Below are 22,298 nucleotides of genomic sequence, written 5' to 3' on the forward strand. Positions count from 1 at the left end.
GGTCTTTATCTTTCTGGCTCACTTCACTCTGTATAATGGGCTCCAGTTTCATCCATCTCATTAGAACTGATTCAAATGAATTCTTTTTAATGGCTGAGTAATATTCCATGGTGTATATGTACCACAGCTTCCTTATCCATTCGTCTGTTGATGGGCATCTAGGTTGCTTCCATGTCCTGGCTATTATAAACAGTGCTGCGATGAACATTGGGGTGCACGTGTCTCTTTCAGATCTGGTTTCCTCGGTGTGTATGCCCAGAAGTGGGATTGTTGGGTCATATGGCAGTTCTATTTCCAGTTTTTTAAGAAATCTCCACACTGTTCTCCATAGCGTCTGTTCAAATGGCTCTGGCTTTGTCCTCTGGAAACTCTGTTAGTTGACTCCTGTGGATGATATCCTCTCATCCTTGATCCTTGTCAGCTGTTCCTTGCTTTCTGGCTCTAAGCACATCTTTTTCTTTCTTTCTGGCCATATGCCACATGGCTTGTGGAATCTTAGTTCCTGGATCAGGGATTGAACCCGTGCCGCTTGCAATGAAAGCCCGGGAGTCCTAACTGCCAGGGTATTCCCATGCATGTCTTTTTCAATCTCATTTTCAATCTTATTTTCCTAGAAATTAATTTCTATTGCATTTTAGGGATTGTAAAAAAAAAGGGGGCGGGGGTCTGCGTTTCAGAGAATTTAAGGAGCACTCCAAAACCTTCTAACATCTTCCTCTGCCTGTCTCACTCACACCAGCTCCAGGGGCCTGTCCTGAGCACCAAGCTTTTACCTGCTTCCCCATCCCCCCTTGCCCTTTGCCCAGGCAGCTCTCGCCTGGAATGCTCTCCCTCCAACTGTTCCGGGTCATCAATCCTGTCTCAGCTCCATCTCCCCCTCCTCAAAAAAGTCTCCTGGTCTCAAACTGAAGCAGCCCCCACCCTGGCTATTTCCAGCTCCCTCCCCCTGCCCCCACTTTGTTTCATTCCTGTCTTACTATTTTGTCCCTTGCTGAAATGATCTCTTTGATGGATTTGTTTATTGCCTCTGCATGGAAGTGTCATGAGGACAGGGACAACCCTGGGCAATGCACCATCGTGTTTTAGTTTTAAAAGACGTTATTTTGAAATATTTTAGAAATGTCTCCTGGAGGCCTCTGGAGGTCTGATAATAATCTCCCTCTACTCTGGCCAAACTTCAGAGGGACCACCATGGGAATACTGTGGGGATGTGGAGGACAGAAACACTGACCATACCTGAATCCCATCACCACAGTTTGCTATATAGGCTGCAGGTGCATAAAAGGGACCTCAAACTTCTTCTTCCACTCTGAGATCCCCAAAACTAGAGGCCTCACCCAACTCTATTTGAAGGTTCATAGATATGCAGAGAATGTGGGCCAGCCTTGGAATGGAAGGGCAGCATAATTATTAGGCAGATGCAACTTGGATCCTGGTGACTTGGGCTCAAAGTCTCCTTACATTCTCCTTACCATGTGACTTCGTGGTGCTCGGCCTCCGTTTTCCCGTCTGTGAAATGGGTATAATACTATGCTAGGGTGGTTGTGAGGATTAAATGAGACTGTGCTGGGCATATCATACTCTCAGAAATTGCTATCTGTTAGCACAATCCCCGGTAGTGCACCGCACATACAGAATTTTGCAGATGGCTTTTACGGGGTTCACCAGTTCCCTAAACTTAGTTCTGAACCCTTGACCTACAAAGGCTCTAAGTCATCCCCACCCCACCCCCGTTTAATAACCAGGGCCCATCGAATGAGTTAAGAGGCTTGAGAGCCAGGCCCGCAGGTGAGCGAGGAGGCTGGAGGCAAAGATGCCGGTAGGGCGGGAGGGGGCTGCTAGGATGGGGCGCCTGGCGCAAACTGGAGAGTCGGTGTGTCTGGAGCCGCCCGGGCCCCAGGAACAAGCCCCCGGGGGGGAAGGTGGGACGTGGTTTCCAGCAGGCGTGGGTGGGGCGGTCCAGCCCAGCCAGGCATTCCAGTCCGCCCAGTGTGGGGGCTGGGCGCCAGGAGGCCACTGGCTCCGGCTCGCTACACCACCGGAAGCCCCCTGGCTCTCCCACCCCGGGACGGTTGAGGGCTAGTGGAGGCGCCTCCCAAGGCGGGAAAGCCTTTGGCTGCGTGGTCACAATGCGTCCCCCGGGAGAGTGCCCACAAGCGGGAGGCACTGCCTTCACGCATGTATGCCCTTGGGGTCCACAAAGGTCATGAGAACTTCCCCAGGGAAAGCACAGACACGTGTGCGCCGGCAGGACACGCCACGCCCCCAGGAGGGGCAGGGCACGCAGGCACGCCCGTCCCCGCCAAGTCACCTCCCTACGCCCCTGAGCCCGGGATCCCCTGACAGCGTCGCAGATGGGGACACTGAAGCCCAAGGGAAAAAGGAATGAAGCCCAAGGGAAAAAGGACTCATCCAAGTCTTTCAGGCGGGAGGGGCGGGGGGGGGCGGTGGTTGGGGATAGGGGCCAGGGCACGTGCGCCACACACATCCCACACGTGTGTTCAGACACATCCACACTGGCCCCTTTGTGAGTGCGCCCACACCCACTCCTGCACGGGCACATCCAAACAGGAGGGCCCACGCCCCAGCTCCCCTCCCTTGGGCACACCCACCTCCTGCCTCCCACCCGCCCTGGACCAGGAGATCCACTCCTCAAGCACCCCTGTACCTTGTATGTTAAGCAGATGGGCAATTTCTAGGAAGGATGGGGCTCAGGGACCCCCATGGGGGTGGTTCTCGAGAGACTGACTTGCTGTAGTCAGTTTCATCTCATAGAATTTTACACCGTCAAGAAAACATTGTTCTGTGTGTGTGTATATAGATTGAAACACCTTCTATAGCTGTAAATGCAAAGACTCACTTACATTCCCTTACATGGAAGTCACCCACCCAGTTTCACATATATGACACCCAAGTGCATCTAGATGCACAAATACTTACCCTTATTCACCCACAAAGCCATTCAAAGTATGACTTCTTACACACATACACCTACACACACATTGCAGCCATATGTTCACAACCAGGCACCCACAAAAGCACTTATACATAAAGAGATACGTTCAGACACTCAGTTTACATTCAGAAACCAGATACACATTCTCTTCCAGGTGCAATATCCACAAATCCACAGAGGTAAACACCAGCTCCACACACACAAATATACACACAATACACTCAGCGATACAGGTCAATGCTCATATAAACAGATAACACATAAATCCAAACAGACACGTACATTTACTATACACACAAAACTGCACTCTGATATACACATCTAGACCTACACAAATACCTAACATTCGCAAACACTCCTGTGTTCACAATTACACACAGTTAAGAGGCCCACAGTCAATATTAAAAAAAAAAAAACACTAAGGAACACACAAGCAAATATTAAATATCCTCCAATAGGCGCTCAGGCAGTTACAAGTATACCCAGTAACATCCACACAATTGCATCGTGTACACAAATATCTGAGCTCACACACATATATTCACACAGACACACACACCTCCATGCCAACATACACAGTCAGGCTCATATCACACACAGATTTGCTCACACATATCTGCAGTTCCTACAGAAATAGGCACACACACTCATAAAGGGCTTCCCAGGTGGTGCTGGCTAGTGGTAAAGAACCTGCCTGCTAATGCAGAAGACACAAGAGACATGGGTTCGATCCCTGGGTCAGGAAGATTCCCTGGAAGAGGGAATGGCAACCTACTGTAGTATTCTCACCTGGAGAACTCCGTGAACAGAGGAACCTGGTGTGCTACAGTCCGTGGAGTCGCAAAGTGTCAGACACGCCTGAAAGGACTTCGCATGCACACACACTCATAAATGCATCCAAGAAATGGACATTCTTATACAATTACATCCCCTTCCACGATTTACACACCCTGTCACACCACCTTGGTTCACACCATACGCCCAAACGCAGTCACCCACAAATACACTTACATGGAAATACATATATATGCACAAAGCACATGCTGCCATGTCTCCCCCCATAGACAGCCATTGCACACAATCACACTCACAGACTCATATACAAATGCACTTGGATACAAATACATAATCCCCATCTATACAGTTGGAGCCCTGCCCCCAACCAATTCTGTTGACACCACAAATCCACACACGAATGTAAATATATTTGCAGATATACCCAATAACAGCCACTCAAACACACTCACAGCTACAAGCCATCACATTCCTCTATAAATACACATACTCGATTTTTCACATATCTTCCTTCATTGACATTCATCACACTCTGATACATAATACAAGTACATTTAAATGCTCACAAATAGGCACACTCACAAGCACAATGACAAAATACAAATACTCCTGTATCTTAAGGACACAGGCACCTACACAATATAGATCCTTGAAAACACAACACTCATGAAAATCAAGAACACACACACGCCTTGTCCCACACTCACACAGATACGCACATGCAGACACCCTCAAACACACTCGTTCACCACCCAGACACGTGCAGAGACCACACACTGGTGCCAACACAGACACCCGTTTTTGGACGCTCCCAAGACACAATGAGAAACAGGTGCACCCACGGGCGCGCTGCCTCCGGGCCAGGAATGACAAGCTCACACTCTCATCTAAGGAAACAACACTTGTGCCGGCACACACACCCGCAAGCCGAGGGTCCCTCATCCTCCCCAGTGCGCGCACACAGACAAGCGCGCGCGGGCGCGCACACACACATACACTCCTCCGCAGCCTCCCCCGCCGCCACCGCAGTCTGGGCCCGCCCCACCCTGCGGCGGCGAGGGGCCGGGCGAGGCGAGGGGACCGGGCGAGGCGAGGGGACCGGGTCAGGCGAGGGGACCGGGTCGGGGGCCAGGGCCGGGGGCGGGGCGCACCTGGGCTCCGCCCCGGGGCGGGGCCGACGCAGCGTCGTGAGCGCGAGCGGCCGCACCTGGCTCGCCTGCGGTGGTGGTGGTGGTGGTGGTGGCGGCGGCTGTGGTGGCGGCGGCGGGCCCGGCCCGGGTGCGAGCGCGGCGGAGCCCAGCCCGAGCGAGCGCGGAGCCGGTGCCCGCAGCCCCCGCGCCGCCATGGTGGAGGCGGCGCCCCCGGGGCCCGGGCCGCTGCGGAGGACCTTCCTGGTGCCCGAGATCAAGTCGCTGGACCAGTACGATTTCTCGCGGGCCAAGGCGGCGGCCAGCCTGGCGTGGGTGCTGCGGGCCGCGTTCGGGGGCGCAGGTACCGGGGCCAGGGGAAGAGGGGGGCGGCAGGTGCGGGGGGCGGGGCGCCGCGCTGGGGAGGCCGGGGCCGTGGGAACAATAGCGCCGGCAGCCGGGGGCGGGGGGGTCCCCGGGCCTGGGCCCCTCGGCGCCGGGCCTCTGGACTTCCTGCTCGGCCCGGGCGGTGGACTTTGCCCGCGCGGCTGCGGGAGCGCGGTGGGGGTGGGGCCGGCTGCCCGGCTCCGCGCCACGATCGGGGCGTCCGGGTCTTCAGGTGAGCCGGGCAGGGTCTGTGGGCCGAGTGGTGTCCCCCAGTGCGAGCCTCACCTCTGGCACGTCCTCCCCCCACCCTTTACACCCTCACATCACGCGCCCGCGAGGACCCCCGCCCCTGTCCAGGCCGGACACACACACCCGGCGTCGGCCCTGCCTGCGCTGCGGGCGGCGAGGGGAGCTCCAGGAAGCCCCTCTCTCGCCTCCATGGCCCCGGCCGGCGGCTGGCAGCTGTGACTTATTGCCCCATTTTACTCAGGAGGCAGGCGAGCCCGGCGGAAGGGAAATGGCTTATCCATGATCGCCGGGAGTGGGGGCCCAGATGTGGGGCCTTGTCCCACTTCCTCCCCAAGACCCACATGTGTGGAGACCTCGGGCCACCCCACGGGGGAGGAGGATGCGGGTACATCCCTAGGATTTGAGGCCCAGGGCAGTTTCAGTCATGGCCTCATGCCAGAGCCTGGAGTCAGGGCCTGGCCATGGGGAAGACGAGTTAATTAAGGTCTGGGCCTTCTGGGGGGACGCCCTGCCCGCCTACGGGTCCTGCCCACTGGTCTTGGCACCAGCTGAGCACAGCCCATCCCCCCTTCAGTGGCCTTCCCAGACCAACCTGTTCTGGGTGTGGGTCTTGGTGACAGCTGTCCGTCTGTCTCCTGGTTCCGCCTGAGCCTGTCTTTTTCTCCCAGTCTCTTTCCCTGCAGTCTCCCAGGCAGGGCCCACTCTAGGGCCCACCAACCCCCGAATACCAGCTTGAGGAAGAGAGGAGGGATTTGCAGGCAGAGAGCCCAGCCTGCCCCAGTCCCCCAAATCCCAAGTTATGAGGCCACAGAGGACTCAGCTTTGGGAATCAGCTGGGTTTGAGTGCCACGCTCCCCCAGAATGTGGATGAATTAACCCAATTCTCTGAGCTTCCGTTGAGTCCTCTGTAAAAGAAGGCATGTATTCACTTTGTTATCCATTTCACAATTGTCCACTAAGTCCCAGGGCAGTGCTGGGGTGAGTGGGGTCCCAGTTCCATCTTTCACAAGGTGAGACAGACAGACCATGGGATTCTTCTGTGTCTGGCCCACTGTACACACTAAGCGGATGTCGCTATTTCTGCTGCCATGACTGGTGGTGTTTTTATTAATGATTATATTATTTGTCATCTGGCCAGGGGACCGAAGAGAAATTACTATTCCATTTTGCAGAAAGAAAAGTCAGGTCTCTGGGAGGATGCCCTGACTTACCCGGTTCTGTTTTCACTGACTCAGCTCCCCCGAATTGTGTGATTATGGTCCCGGAGGGTCAAGTTCAGTCTGTCCCCTCACCCATGTTCTCTGAACAGAGGGGGACTGAGGAAGGGGGGACCCCAGGCTCTAAGCAGGAAGTGGTGAGCAGACCCCTGCTTGACCCATGAACTCTGGAACTCTTTTACTGATGCCTGTTGGGTGCCAGGCCAGTGCTGGGCGCTCAGGACAGAAAAGATGGGGATGAACTCTGGAGAGAGGACGATGGGACCCAAAACCAGACTGTTGCTTCTTCTAGTGATAAAGCCAGTGATGTCCAAGCAGTGTTGAAGCGGGTTGCCAGCCTTGCAGAGGGGCTGGGGGAGGAAATCCTAGAAATCTTCCAGGGAAGGGAGGAGAAGGGACAGACAGCTCACTAGAGGAAGGAGTGTTTGGACCTTGAAGGGTGTGTAGGAGTTTTCTAGGGGGAGGAGACCCACAGGGAGTTCTCCGTGCCGTGCCCAGGAGTGGCTGGGGGTGATGAGGGAGTCTGGTGCTATTGGAGAGGTCCTTTCAGGCCACATGTGGGGATCTGAGGGCCCTGGGGAGCCGGGGAAGGTGTTTAGGGACTGACAAGATGATATCAGTTATGCAGTTGCCCCACTGGGGAAAAATGGCTAGGGGGAAGGGGTCTTTATGGTGGCCCAGGGCCCAGTCCTGAGGAGGCTGGGCAGGAATGCAGGCTAGTGGGCTCCACAGTGAGCTCAGAGATAAGATAAGGAACAGTGCCATCTTTATACAAGTTTGGGAAACACTACATGCAGTCCCTCAGGCCACCAGAACCTCCCTGTGATGCTTTAGGGAGCTAGGGTCCCGTCGGCTCCACCTTTTACTAGCTCTTTGATCTTGGCCAAGTCATCTTAGCTGTCTGGGTCTATGTTTTCCCATCTGTACAATGGATAAGTTTCATAAGAATTCCATGAGCAAGGGGGGTGGGAGGAGGCTCAAGAGGGAGGGGATATACGGATACTTATGGCTGATTCACGGTGTATGGCAGAAACCAATACAACATTATAAAGCAGTTATCCTCCAATTAAAAAAATAAGGAATGCCATGAGCAGATGCACACAAGGTGGGTGGTCCAAAAGCTAGCCGTGCTGTCCAGTGTGGTAGCCACAAGCAACATATTGTTGTTCAGTCACTTAGTCATGTCCACCTCTTTGCAACCCCATGGATTGCAGCACACCAGACTTCCCTATCCTTTGCTATCTCCTGGAGGTTGCTCAAACTCATGTTCATTGAGTTGGTGATGCTGTCCAACCATCTCATCCTTTGTCGTCCCCTTTTCCTCCTGCCCTCAATCTTTCCCAGCATCACTGTCTTTTCCAATGAGTCTGCTCTTCACATCAGATGGCGAAAGTGTTGGAGCTTCAGCTTCAGCATCAGTCCTTCCCATGAATATTCAGGGTTGATTTCCTTTAGGACTAACTGGTTTGATCTCCTTGCAGTCCAAGGGACTCTCAAGAGCAACATGTGGCTGATATGACTTGTGAGAGGCTGTCAATGTAAAATACACAGTGGCTTCTGGGGACCTGGTACCAAAAAAAAAAAAAAGTGAACATCTCATTAATAATGTTTTTATCTTGACATGTTGAAATAATATTTTGGAGATATATATATATATATATATATATAGTGAGATATATATATTATATATATATTGGGTGAGATATAAGGTCATGTTACTCCTTGCTGCTGTTTAAATGGTGCAATAGAAAAATTTAACCTTCTTATGTGGCTCATATTCTATTCCTGTCGGACAGTATTAAATGCTCCAATAAACATTTTATAGTATAGAGCTGCAGTTCTCAACCGAGGATGAGTTTGACACTTAGGGCATGTGGCAATGTTTGGGAATGTGGCAATGTTTGGGAATATCTTTGGTTGTCACCATTAGAGAGGACAGTGCTCTTGTCAGCTCCTGAGGAAAGACCAGGAAGTCTGCTAAACATGTTACAATGCCCAGAACAGCATTCCCTGCCGCAATTCCCCACACCTACAGCCCCACTAAACACAAATCATCCAGCCCCAAATGCCAGTTGTGCCTTGGCAAAGACACGCTAGTATAACTTAAGTACTTGATAAACATTGTGTGTGCTTGGTCTTGTCCGACTCTTTGCAACCCTATGGACCGTTGACCACCAGGCTCCTCTGTCCATGGGATTTCCCAGACAAGAATACTGGAGTGGGTTGCCATGCCCTCCTCCAGGGGATTTTCCCCTCCCAGGGATCAAACCCACGTCTCTTGTGTCCCCTGCATTGGCACGTGAATTCTTTACCACTGCACCACCTGGGAACCCCCTGACCCCGGAAGCCCCTTAATAAACAGTAGCCATCAGTAGCTCCAGCTCAAGTTGTCATCTTCAAGTCCCTGACAAGTCCTGCAGGAAAGAAACTTGTTTCATTTTGCTGATAAGAGTAGGAAACAAACCAGGAGCTAGAGAGAGAGGGAGGAGGGTTTGGTTTCAGGGGATACCTGGAGCTGAAGCCCAGTGAGTGACTGACAGGATGTTGGAGGTGGGGAGAGAGAAGGAGGGATGGTGTTCTCTCACTGTGATGGGAACAGAGAGAAGGAGAAAGATGCTGAGGATTAGGGACAATGCCTGGGCTGCAGCAGGAGGCAGGGCTCAGATGACCATGGAAGCCATCACTGTGGTGGGAAGGAGGTGGGGGGAGGATGTCCATTGACAGGGCTGCTCAGACAGAGCTATCAGAAGCCCAGCAATGAAAAGGCATAGGGGCAGGCAGCCAGGCTTGAGTGGTGGGAGAAAGAGAAAAGTTAGGATGTCGGGAGACACCGGAGGGAGGAAGACTTCCCAAAGAAGGAGGTGCTCGGCAGAGAGCCCAGACAAGATAGTGGGCATTGGAAGGCCACTGCTGGCCTTGGGGAGGCTGGGAGCTACAAAGGAAGGAACAGATGGGGAGGGGTCTGAACTGGAGTAGGGTGAAAGGAAAGAGAACCTGGAGAACTCTTTTTTCTTTTTTTAAATTGGAGTATAGTTACAATGTTGTGTTTAGTTTCACATAAACAGCAAAGTGACTCAGTTATACATACATATATCGGCTTCCCAGGTGGTGAAGTGGTAAAGAATCCACCTGTCAGTGAGGGATATGCAAGAGACATGGGTTTGATCCCTGGGTTGGGAAGATCCCCTGGAGTAGGAAATGGCAGCCTGCTCCAGGATTCTTGCCTTGAAAATTCCATGGACAAAGGAGCTGACGAGCTACAGTCCATGAGGTTGCAAAGAGCTGGACGTGACTGAACGACTGAACACACACACACATTCATTTTCAGATTCTTTTTCAGTATAGGTTATTACAAGATACTGAGTGTAGTTTTCTGTGCTCTGCAGTGGGTCCTAGTTGGTTATCTAGTTCATAGTACTATGTCTATGTTAATCCTAAATTCCTAATTAATCACTCCCCACTTCCCCTTTAGTAACCCTGTTTGTTTTCTGTGTCTGTAAGTCTTGTTTCTATTTTGTAAATAAGCTCCTTTGTATCATTTTTTTAGATTCCACATATGGAATATTCCACATATTCCAAGTTTGACATTTGTGTTTCTCTGTCTGACTTCACATAATATAATCTGTCGCTTTGGAGAACTTTTCCTTGAAGGGGCAGGGAGATGGCCCAACTCTTAACAAAGTTTTGGTATTAAGTGGGAAGGTCAAGTGTGAGTTTAAGGGGTGGGGAAAGATCAGAGGGGGCAGAGGGGTTGAAGGCAAGGGTGCCTGGGTCCTTGTAGCTGAGGGCCAGGATCTGGGGGCAGCACTGCTGTGAATTCAGGCACCTGAGGAAGGCCTGGTATGTCATGTTCAGATGTTTCTAAGCGGTATAATCCCACCTCCTCGCATTCTTCCAACACAGGCAGAACCCAAGTGTACAGAGCAGCGGCTCTGACTGGGATAAGACTTGGGGCCTCCCTGGAAGGCCCAGGAGGGCAGATCCAACTCAGTTGGATCCTCCTTCTCTACTTCCAGAATCTTCTAGTGGCTCTGATTTTTCTCCTCCTCACCCTTGGGTTCTACTTGGTTGGGGTTCTGCTACTGCCCCCCTCACCCTGGGGCTTCCTCAAGCCTCCTCTTCTTACCTTGCCCCTCTCTTTCAGAGTTTCCATGGCTGCCTCTAAGTCCCAGGCCATCCTGTACCCCCATCTCAGCCAACACCCTGTTTCTCCCATCTGCCTTCCCCCTCCAGATAGGGCTCTGGGTGCCTCTCTCCCCCCACCTCCTCCCTTCAGTCACCAAGTTCAGGCTATTCACCCCTCTCAATGTGTTTGCAGTCTGTCCCCTCCTGCATTCTATGCCCCTCCAGCCAGACCCCCACTCCACAGCTCATCCCACCTCCAGCCTTCACTCTAAGGGTGTAGTCTCCTTGAGACCTGGGTTTGAATCCCAGTCCCAACCTTTTTTTTTTTTTTTTTTTAATATTTATTTGTTTGGATATTTAGTAGCGCCATGTGAACTCTTAGTTGAGGCATGTGGATCTAGTTCCCTGACCAGGGGTGTGCGGAGTCTCAGCTACTGGCCCCCCAGGGAAGTCCCCCAGTCCCAGCCTTGATGAGCTGTGTGGCCTTGGTGACTAGGTTTCCTCATCTGTAAAGCGGAGTTGCCACGTGTGCCCAGGCTGCCTCTTCGTAGGGTTGCTGTAAGGGGAAGCGAGTCCACTCGGGGTGGTAAGAAGCACCAGGGAGGTCCATTAACCCTTCTAGTCACTGTTGCCCTTAGGTGAGGGCGAGAGGCGTGGCTACAAGACCCCGCCTATCTGACCTCCATTTCCACTCTGGGTCCAAGAGACCGCCATCTCCTCTAGGCAAGGTGCTCTGTCCCACCCTCTCTTCTTAGTATGCAGAAACACCGTCATCCCTTACTCTGGGAAACTCCCCCACATGTGCGCCTCTTGTCTTAGCCCAGGTCCCCTATTCTCCCATCTTGGTGCCATCCTTCTTGGTAACAGACCTGCCCCAACCCACACCCCACCCACCCCCTGCTTTAATTGGGGCCATGTAATTGTATGTAAGGGCTTCCCTGGTGGCTCAGACGGGAAAGAATCTGCCTGCGATCCTGGAATTCCGGGTTCAATCCCTGGGTTGATCCCTGGGTCCTGGAGAAGGGAATGACTACCCACTTCAGTATTCTTGCCTGGAGAATTCCATGGACAGAGGAGCCTGGTAGGCTACGCAGTCCACGGGGTTGCAAGTATGGGGGTTTGTGCCCCGTGGCCCTGACCCTGCCATTACCCCCACTCCGCCCCCACAGAGCATGTGCCCTCGGAGCTGTGGGAGCCCTTCTACACGGATCAGTACGCCCAGGAGCACGTGAAGCCCCCGGTGACACGGCTGCTGCTCTCGGCCGAGCTGTACTGCCGGGCCTGGCGCCAGGCGCTGCCGCAGCTCGAAGCGCCCCCTAGCCCCTCTGCGCTTCTGGCACTGCTGGCACGGAGGGGCACAGTGCCTGCGCTGCCCGAGCGCCCGGTGCAGGAGGCCGACCTGAGGCACCAGCCTATCCTCATGGTAGGCCCCGCCCCTGCCCAGCCAGGCCCCGCCCCGCCAAACAAGGCCCCTCCCCCACCAAGGCTCCGCCCATCAGGCCTGGCTCTTCCTACCAAGTCTGGCGCCTCCCAAAAAGGCGCTACTTTGGCCGCCAGATCGCTAAGGCCTAGTTTGTGACCTCTAAGTATTCTGGCCTGGAGAATTCCATGGGCTGTATAGTCCATGAGGTCGCAAAGAGTCGGACACTGAGCGACTTTTAACTTTCCCTTTCAAGCTTGGCCTGCTTCCCAAAGCCCGTTTCACTACAAGACCCTCCCACCTCCAGGTTTTTCCTGTTTCTTTTCCCTTGGAGGCCTCCAACCTGCGCTCTGGGCTCACCCTTCAGCCCTTGCCCCCACAGGGAGCCCACCTAGCTGTCATTGATGCCCTCATGGTTGCCTTCGCCTTCGAGTGGACAAAGACACTGCCTGGTCCCTTGGCCCTAGCCAGCTTGGAGCACAAGCTCCTTTTCTGGGTAGACACGGTAGGTGGGATTTGGGCCAAGATGGGGAGGGGGGCGGGCGGCCAGGACCCGTCCAGCGACTGGAGCGCTAACCTTTCCCTGTTCCGCAGACCATCCGGCGGCTGCAGGAGAAGACGGAGCAGGAAGCTGCCCAGAGAGCATCTCCGGTGGCCCCTGCAGATGGGGTGGCCCCAGCACAGCCTTCGGTGAGGCTGGGGTGATGGATGGAAGGAGGGAGGGGCGGATCTTTGAGGGCTGGATGGGCAGGTCGGGGCTGTGCCTCAAGGCCATTCCTGCTCTTGGGGGGGCCGGAAATGACTCTCTCTCTCTCTCTCTGCCCTCTTGCCTCTGCCTACTCCTGCCACACTCTCCTCTCTGCCTCTCTGGCATCAGTGCCCCACACGCTGGTACTGGAAGCTGGTTCCTGTAAGTGGGGCCGTCTCTCCTCCCTGTCTGCCTGCCCTGCTTGTCGCTGTCTGTGTGTCTTTCTGCCTGCCTGTCCCGTTCCCTCTCCTATTCTCCCCTGCTCCCTGTTATGAGCAAAGGAAGTGGGACCCAGCCCTGGGGGACAGAGACAAGCCCTTTGGAGAACCAAGGCAAGAGGGTCATCTCTGCTCTTACTTCTCCCCTGGTATATGACTCCCCCTCCCAGTAATCCAAGGCTTGTCCCCCTGAGCCGAGGTGGGGAGACCTCTGGGGCTTCTGAAGGGAGGACCCCAGCCCATCAGACACATGGATCCTGACCCCAGCAGGCAGGGCACAGGGAGAAGACCCCTCTGGCCAAGAGGAAGATCCTCAAACCCAAAAGAGGGGAGAGGAACCTCCTTAACTGAGCCTCCAGCTTCCCTAAGGACAGCTCCCTGCTCCCAGCTCTGGAGGCAGTGGGGTGTCCATCCCTGAAGTGCAACAAGGGGAAAGTGACCACTGCAAGTGGGGTGAGGGTGGGGGTGCTTTGGGCTGAAGCCCCTGCCTTTGCTCACTTCAGGGCCTTCTCCTTTCCCCCACCCTAGGGCCTGGGTTGGGGGCTCCTCTCCTGCCTACCTGCTTCCTCTGCATCCCCTGCCCCAGCTGGGGCCTGGGTCTTTTGAGTGGGTGGGGAGGGCTTTCTGCATGAGAGGCTGCTCTGTTGGGTCCCTCCGTGCTGGGAGGTGCTGGGGTCCCCAAAGCCGGCCAGAACACAGCCAGGGAGCTGGACGGCCAGGGCTCAGGACAGGGGTCAGGGCCGTCCCCCATCCTGGAGGTGTGCTTGGGGGCCCAGCAAGTCAGCACCCCTCCCGCCCCGCTGACGGCTGCTCCTCTCCCCCCCAGCACGCAATTGCCTTCTGTTTGAAGGAGTCGGGGAGCAAACCCCCCATGGTAATGTATCCCCCGCCCCAGAGTCACAGGAGTCTCTGCCCCCAGCCCCCGCTGCTGGCCTGGCTGCTCGCGGACACCTCCTCTGCCTCTTGCTGCTGCCCTTCCCCACCCTGCTCCAGGCTGGCCCCCTTCCCACTCTGGCTCTGGGACCCCCCTCTGGCTTCACGCCCCTCCGTGGTAGAAACCCCAGGCCTCCCCACACAGCTTGCATGACTGCTAACTTGGGGGCCAGCCCGACCTCTGACCTGACACGGCTCCCACCCGCAGATTCGATATCGCAAGGACCGCGCTGTGGCCCGACGCGCCCCCTGCTTTCCAACGGTGACCAGCCTCCAAGACCTGGCAAGTGGGGCTGCGCTGGCTGCCACAATCCATTGCTACTGTCCCCAGCTCTTGCGACTTGAGGGTGAGTGAACGGGTCCGAGCCAGATCCTGTCCTGATGAGCCTGGCACCCAGGCCTTGGCTCCTGGCCCCAGAGTATCGCAGAGATTGTAAGTGTAGCTCCCAGGATTGGTAGACCTGAGTTTGAACCTCTCTCTTCTATTAATGAGCTGTGTGACCTTGCCCAAGTGTCTAAACCTCTCTGTGCTGCCTATAATTCAGTGTGTGTTAATTGCTCAGTCGTTTCTGACACTCTGTGACCCCACTGTAGACCGCCAGGCTCCTCTGCCCATGGGATTCTCCAGGCAAGAATACTGGAGTGGGTTGTCATGCCCTCCTCCTGGGGATCTTGCCAACCCAGGGATCAAACCCAGGTCTCCTGCATTGCAGGAAGATTCTTTACCATCTGAGCCATACTGTTTGATTCCATAATTCAGTCCTGCAGCAAATATAAGCAGAGTACAAACTGTGTGCCAGATCCTATTTTAGGCACCAAGAGATCCAACGAAAACAATATAGTCCTGCCCCTGGCCTCAGGCAGCTCACATCCTAGTTGAGAGAATGAACCGTCAGTTCATCTAGAGGAATGTTCTGCATGTTAGGTACTCTGTTAGGTGCTGGGTAGTCAGAAGCCTTTTGAGTTGAGTTCTAGGGGGACTAGCATTCCAGGCGGTGGGGAGAGTAGATGCAAAGACCTGACGGACAGACAGCCTGTCACGACACCCACCTGTGAAGGGGGCCTGGCTCAGCTCATCAGTCGAAGGTGTCCGTGTATACTGTGTGCTGGGACCCCGTCCTCTCTCCTGGAGAGCCAGGGACCCAGGCATCCTGTCCCTACAGAGGTATGCCTCAAGGACCCCATGTCTGTGGCGGACAGCCTGTACAACCTCCAGCTGGTGCAGGATTTCTGTGCCTCCCGCCTCCCTCGGGGCTGCCCGCTGTCCTTGGAGGACCTTCTCTATGTCCCACCACCCCTCAAGGTAAGGCTACCTCGTGGGCCTCATGGGCATCCGGGGCCGTGGGTCCGGGCGACTGACTCTGCCTCTTGCCTCCAGATCAACCTGATGGTGCTGCTGGCTGAGTTGTTCATGTGCTTCGAGGTGCTGAAACCCGACTTTGTGCAGGTCAAGGATCTGCCCGATGGTCACGGTAAGGAAGGCCTGGCCCCAGACCTGGGGTGGGATGGGGTTGAGGGGGATGGTGGGGATAAGACCAAGCCCTGCCTGACTCTCTGCTCTGCATGCAGCCGCCTCCCCCCAGGCCACAGAGGCCTCTACTCCTCAGAACAACAGTGGCAGCAGGTACATCCCCTGGTGGGTGGAGACTTCCCAGCCACGATGGGTTCCTCCTCCTGCTGGGTTGGCTAGAGGGGAAGTGTTGGGGGGTACTCTGGTCTCCACTCCCAAGAAGGGTAGGGGAGGGGGATGGGGGGACCCTTAGCTGACACACCTCTCTTGGCAGCTCTCCTGTCTTCAATTTCCGCCATCCACTCCTGTCAGCTGGTGGCCCCCAGTCCCCACTCCGAGGATCCACAGGTGAGGGCAGGGGGATGGCTTATCACTGGCACCCAAAGACTGCCCCTGCTGACCTCATGTGGGCACCTTGTGACCCCTCCATTGGGTCTGTCTGGTGCCTGAATGACTTCCTTGGTGACATTCACTGGCCCCCACAGTGACCTCCCCAGGGGCTCACAAGGACCCCCTAGTGACACCATGTGGCCCCCAGCTATCCATCCACATAATGCCCCATCAGTGACTCATCCACTGACACCCCATGGCTCACCCCACCCAGGGTCCCCAGTGACCCCAAAATGACCACTTATCACCCCTCCCCAGGCTCGCTGAAGTCCTCCCCGTCCATGTCCCACATGGAGGCCCTCGGCAAAGCCTGGAACCGTCAACTCAGGTGAGCACATCGAAAGGGCCCGGGTAATGGAGTCAGATGGGCCTGGGTGGGGCCTGGACCTGTCCCAGGGGCTGACCCTTCCCTCCGGCCGCCCAGCCGTCCCCTTTCCCAGGCCGTGTCGTTCAGCACCCCCTTTGGCCTGGACAGCGACGTGGATGTTGTCATGGGAGACCCCGTCCTACTGCGCTCCGTCAGCTCAGACAGCCTGGGTCCCCAGCGCCCTGTGCCAGCCCGGACCCCCGCGCAGCCACCCCCGGAGACTGGCGACCTGCCTACCATCGAGGAGGCCCTGCAGATCATCCACAGTGCCGAGCCCCGGCTGCTCCCAGACGGGGCTGCCGATGGCAGCTTCTACCTCCACTCCCCCGAGGGGTCCTCCAAACTGCCGCTGGCTTCCCCCTACCCACCAGAGGGGGCCTCGAAACCACTGCCTGACGGGCCCACCAAAGTACCTGCCTACTTGCCCCACCCCGAGGGCCCCTCAAAACCGGCTCCCTGTCCAGCCGGGGAGGTATCAAAACCACCAGCCCTGCCTGAGGGTTCCCCGAAGGTGGCAGCTTCGTCCCCAGCAGCCAGCAACTCCGAAGTGAAAATGACCAGCTTTGCTGAACGCAAGAAGCAGCTGGTGAAGGCCGAGGTTGAAGCCGGGTCCCCGGTGGCCACCCCGGGGGCACCGGAGGCCCTGAGCTCAGAGATGAGTGAGCTTGGAGCCCGGCTAGAGGAGAAACGCCGGGCCATCGAGGCCCAGAAGCGACGGATCGAGGCCATCTTTGCCAAGCACCGCCAGCGACTGGGCAAGAATGCTTTCCTGCAGGTGCAGCCCCGGGAGGCCGGTGGGGAAGCGGAGGCAGAGCTGGGCCCGGCCCCTGGCGGGGAGCGGCCAGCAGGTGAGGGCCAGGGAGAGCCGTCCCCACGGCCAAAGGCGGTGACCTTCTCACCAGAACTGGGCCCGGTGCCCCCCGAAGGACTGGGGGACTATAACCGGGCAGTGAGCAAGCTGAGCGCAGCGCTGAACTCTCTGCAACGGGACATGCAGAGGCTCACAGACCAGCAGCAGCGGCTCCTGGCCCCACCTGAGTCCTCCGCGGCCGCCCCTACTCCCGCTGCCGCCGCGTGGGTCATCCCCGGTCCCACAACGGGCCCCAAAGCTGCATCCCCCAGCCCCGCCCGGCGCACCCCAGCTGCCCGGCGCAGCCACGGGCCAGGCCCCAGCCCGGGGCCCAGCCCCACCCCCCGCAGCCCCAAACACGCGCGGCCAGCAGAGCTGCGGCTGGCGCCCCTGACCAGGGTGCTCACGCCCCCGCACGACGTGGACAGCCTCCCCCACCTGCGCAAGTTCTCGCCAAGCCAGGTGCCGGTGCAGACGCGCTCCTCCATCCTCCTGGCTGAGGGGCCGCCCCCCGAGGAGCCCACGGCACGGCCCGGCCTCATCGAGATCCCACTGAGCAGCCTGGAGGAGCCAGCGGCTGAGGAGGAGGGAGATGGGAGCCCCCCTGGGGCTGAGGATTCCTTAGAGGAGGAAGCGTCTTCAGAGGGAGAGCCCCGCGCTGGACTGGGGTTCTTCTATAAGGTGAGCACCTGAGCAGGTGGGGGCGGGGCCAGGTGGGCGGATGGATGGAAGGATGGGCAGACAGGCAGGTGGACAGGTGGTCGCATGGATGGGGCTTTCTCAGTGTATGATCAAACAGAGCTGGTAGGGGAACAGAGATGGGTAGACGGTTAGTCAGATGGGAGCAGGCAGACCTACAAGGTGTGCGTGGTCAGATGGACATGTAGATGGGGTGGGTAGTGGGTGAAAGTAAGTGGTAGACAGATGGACAGGGGTGGCCCGGTGGATGGATGGGTGGGTGGGTGGGTTATGGACAGATGAATAGGAATAAGTAGAGGGACAGATGCAGCTGGTGTCTTCCACGGCATCCCCTCCCTCCTGTTCTGTCCTCCCCACTCTCCCCAGCATGGCCCCACCAGTTCCTCTTTTGAATTCTTCCATATCCAATTACTCCTCTTCCTGTCAGCATCCCCAGCCTGGGCCAACGCCTTTTACTTGGACACCAGCAGTCTCGCCCTAGTTGGTCTCACTGCCCACCCCTCACCACACACCAATCCCTGGCCACTGTGAACTGAGCAGTTAGCATTTATTTAAAATGTAAATGGGACCTTGTCACCCCCTATCTGTGGGCTTCCCCAGTGGCTCAGACAGTAAAGAATCTGCCTGCAATGCAAGGCATTGCATTGGAATGGAATGCATAGAACTGGAGTTCGATCCCTGGGTCAGGAAGATCCCCTGGAGAAGGGAATGACAACCTGCTACAATATTCTTGTCTGGAGAATTCCATGGACAGAGGAGCCTGACAAGCTACAGTCCATGGGGTTGCAGAGTCGGGCACAACTGAGTGACTAACACGTTCCCCTATTTAAAACCCTCCTGTGGCTCCCCTTTGCTCCTAGAATAAACTGGTCTCCCTGCTCCACACCTGCTCAACCTGCTCTGGCCTCAGGGCCTTTGCACTTCCTGTTCCCTCCCCAGAATGCTCTCCTCACCACTCAACCCCACCTAGTTCAGTCCACCTCATTCTCCAAGGCTGCTTCCTCCAGGAAGCCTCTCCGCGTGTCCCCAGACTAGGATAGATCCTGCCCCACCAGTGTGCTCACCAGTGTTGCATCCTGGCTGGTTTGAGGCCTTTGTGTGCCCAGAACCCAGCATGGGGTCACACACACAGCAGGCACCCACCAAGTGCCTTCAGACCAATGACAAAAACTCAAGGACACGTGAGTGGCTGGCAGGCTGGGTCGAAACAGACTCCAGCCAAACCAGGGGAGGGACAGCCAGCTACACTCGGTGCCTGCCCCCAGGATGAAGACAAGCCCGAGGACGAGATGGCTCAGAAGCGGGCCAGCCTGCTGGAACGGCAGCAGCGGCGGGCAGAGGAGGCGCGGCGGAGGAAACAGTGGCAGGAGGCCGAGAAGGAGCAGCGGCGGGAGGAGGCCTCGAGGTGAGGCTGAGCCCAGCCCCAGGACCTCTGCCCCCGGGAACCCTGCCACCTGTCTGACTGCGTCCATCTCCTCTGTGCGTAGGCTGGCCCAGGAGGAGGTGGCCCCCAGCCCCCCTGCACCCACAGCTCCTACGGCCTCTGCTGTAACCCCAGCCCCAGCTGCCCGGGCCCCCGCTGAGGAGGAGGTGGGTCCCCGGCGGGGGGAGTTCACACGCCTGGAGTATGAACGCCGGGCCCAGCTGAAGTTGATGGACGATCTGGATAAGGTGCTGCGGCCCCGGGCAGCAGGGAGTGGGGGGCCAGGCCGCGGCGGTCGGAGGGCCCCCCGGCCACGCTCTGGTTGCTGCGATGACTCGGCCCTGGCTCGGAGCCCAGCCCGTGGGCTGCTGGGTGAGGCCCCCTGGGGGCAAGTGGGGCAGCTTGGGGTACACACACAGGGCTGCAGTGTGGGGGATCAAGGCTTCCAGAAGGATGTGGGCGCCACAGCAGGGTGAAGGGTACTGGCCCAGAGTTCTCTCCGCAGCTTAACAGGTCAGGCACTGCTTCCTTACAGCCTGGCTTAGGGGGAACAGGGGGCGGTCAGTGTGGGGTGAGGGTCTTTGGCAGGATTGACCCCCATGTTCCCTCTCCAACCGGCCAGGTCAGGCCCCCTGGGCATACATGGAGGTAAGGGGGCTTGGTAGGGGGTGCCTGACCCGACACTCTCTGCTCCCAGGCTCTCGGCTCAGCAAAATCTACTCCCAGTCCACCCTGTCTCTGTCGACAGTGGCCAACGAGGCCTCCAGTAACCTTGGCGTGAAGAGGTCCACATCTCGGTGAGTTTGGCCTGGACGTGCAGGTGCTTGTGGGCCAGGTGGCCTCTCGGAGTGTGCATGCGTGTGTGGGGGGGGGGGGTTGGGCTGTGAATGCGTGCCTAGGAGTGTGATATGGCACGAGGGTACATGTTTACTGCCAGAGATGGAAGGTCACACACCTGAGACGGAACCCAAGGATGCGCCTCTCTGCTCCCATGTTCAGTGTGCCAAGGGCTGGGACCTGGCCCTGCAGGGACTTAGGAGCACAGACAGTATCTGTGGATACATCCTGCTTTGCGGTGTCCTGGGCACACCCTTCCTGGGTCTCACTGCATACTGACTTGTTCACCACTGACCGCAACCCCCCCCCCCCCCCGCCCCCATCCCACCTCCCCCCGCAGGGCTCCATCTCCATCTGGCCTCATGTCTCCGAGCCGCCTGCCCGGCAGTCGCGAACGTGAGTGGGACAATGGCAGCAACGCATCTTCCCCGGCCTCAGTGCCTGAGTACACGGGTAGGTGGTGGGACTTTTGGGGGTGGGGGGGTGGTGAGCACCGGCCCTGACCAGTTCCTACTCACTGCCCTGCCCCCTAGGTCCGCGGCTATACAAGGAGCCGAGTGCCAAGTCCAACAAGTTCATCATCCACAACGCCCTGTCACACTGCTGCCTGGCGGGCAAGGTGAATGAGCCACAGAAGAACCGCATTCTTGAGGTAGGCCCTCTCCAGGGCTTTATGGGGGGGATCGGGGACAGATGGGGGGAGTCTCTGGTGGCCTGGCTAACTGTGTCTGCCACCCACCAGGAGATCGAGAAGAGCAAAGCCAACCACTTCCTGATCCTCTTCCGCGACTCAAGCTGCCAGTTCCGGGCCCTGTACACGCTGTCCGCGGAAACAGAGGAGCTGTCACGGCTGGCGGGCTATGGCCCCCGCACGGTCACGCCAGCCATGGTCGAGGGCATCTATAAGTACAACTCAGACCGCAAGCGCTTCACACAGATCCCCGCCAAGACCATGTCCATGAGCGTGGATGCCTTCACCATCCAGGGACACCTCTGGCAGAGCAAGAAGCCCACCACCCCCAAGAAGGGCAGCAGCACCCCCAAATAGCCCCGTCCTGGGTGGTCCGCAGGCCGGGCCCTGTGTACTCCGACTGCCGCCCCCTCTGGGGACCAGCCTGGAGGACAGTCAGTTGGTGTTCCTGGGTCCTGTCTGTCCCCGACCTTGTCCGGGTGGGGCTGGAGTCCCCACCCCCTAATTTTTGTCCCGTCCTGCTGTGGGGGCTGAGCTGGGAGGTTCAGGGACTCAGGGCTCAGCTCAGTGCCCCCCACCGTCTGTCCTCCCCACCTTCTTGAATAAAGTAATTTAAAGAGACGAGACTACCGGCACCTCCCCGAGAATGGCTGCAGGGCTGGGGACCTCTCTGCAGGAGAGCGTTTCCCACACTCGCCGACCGCTTCCTGTCTCCCAGTTCTCTCTTGATCCTGCTCCAGCCTCTTGTCTGCCCCCTTTGATGGCTCTGGTGCAGCTCCTGCCAAGGTCTGGCATGACTCCCCTGCCAGGGCCCCGTGGCCGCTTCCCAGCTGCCTCTTAGCTGAACTCCTGGGCACCTGGGGCTTCCGGCCAGCCCTCCCCACCCCCACTGGCTTCATTTTCCTCCTCAGCCTGGCTGTTATTATCGGCCCCTCCTGTCATTTGGTCCTTGGCCAATTGCTAAACTTGATCTTCTCTTCCCCAGCCGCCTGCCTACGTTTCTAGGCTTGGTGACCACCTCTGGGCCAAGGGGTCCTGTTTCTCTCCTCCAAGCTCCAGGTCTGAGGTTGCTGCCTTGGCGTGGCCCCCGGATGTCTCAGGTGGAGGAGCTATGTCTCAAGCTCAAGTGGGGAACCTCAGCCTCCCCAGGGTCACCTGATCCTGCACGTTCGCCTCCTGAAGATCTCCCTGCTCACTCGCTTCTCTGTCCCCCAGTCACCTCCTGCCACCAGCCGGTCCTACAGCAGCCTGCCTGGCCTGTTAAGGGCACAAATCTGATTAAGTCCCTGAATGCTTCAAATCCTTTAATAGCTTAGAGCCCGCTAATGGCTTCCCAGAGCTTAGGACTAAGGACCA

General features: G+C 57.0%; 1 protein-coding gene across 6 annotated transcripts; it reads left to right on the forward strand.

The window, feature by feature from the left end:
• Positions 1–4,891: 4,891 nt before the first annotated feature.
• CAMSAP3 (calmodulin regulated spectrin associated protein family member 3) lies at positions 4,892–21,568 on the forward strand. 6 transcript variants are annotated; one of them, XM_043911678.1, is made up of 19 exons: positions 4,892–5,242; positions 12,026–12,279; positions 12,659–12,781; positions 12,871–12,966; positions 13,154–13,186; positions 14,069–14,116; positions 14,384–14,522; positions 15,339–15,478; positions 15,554–15,647; positions 15,745–15,799; positions 15,960–16,033; positions 16,334–16,403; positions 16,500–17,973; positions 19,257–19,396; positions 19,479–19,786; positions 20,112–20,211; positions 20,592–20,704; positions 20,785–20,903; positions 20,994–21,568. In XM_043911678.1, exons 1-19 carry the CDS (start codon positions 5,095–5,097, stop codon positions 21,297–21,299), a joined length of 3,834 nt encoding a protein of 1,277 aa, XP_043767613.1. In that variant the 5' UTR covers positions 4,892–5,094; the 3' UTR covers positions 21,300–21,568. The 6 variants fall into 6 exon arrangements, with proteins under 6 accessions (XP_043767613.1, XP_043767611.1, XP_043767609.1 ...); XM_043911676.1 differs by lacking the exon at positions 13,154–13,186 and having other exon boundaries at positions 16,551–17,973; XM_043911674.1 differs by lacking the exon at positions 14,069–14,116 and having other exon boundaries at positions 4,894–5,242.
• Positions 21,569–22,298: the final 730 nt, after the last annotated feature.

The sequence above is a fragment of the Cervus elaphus genome, chromosome 9 (assembly GCF_910594005.1).
Source record: "Cervus elaphus chromosome 9, mCerEla1.1, whole genome shotgun sequence".
NCBI lineage: Eukaryota > Metazoa > Chordata > Mammalia > Artiodactyla > Cervidae > Cervus > Cervus elaphus.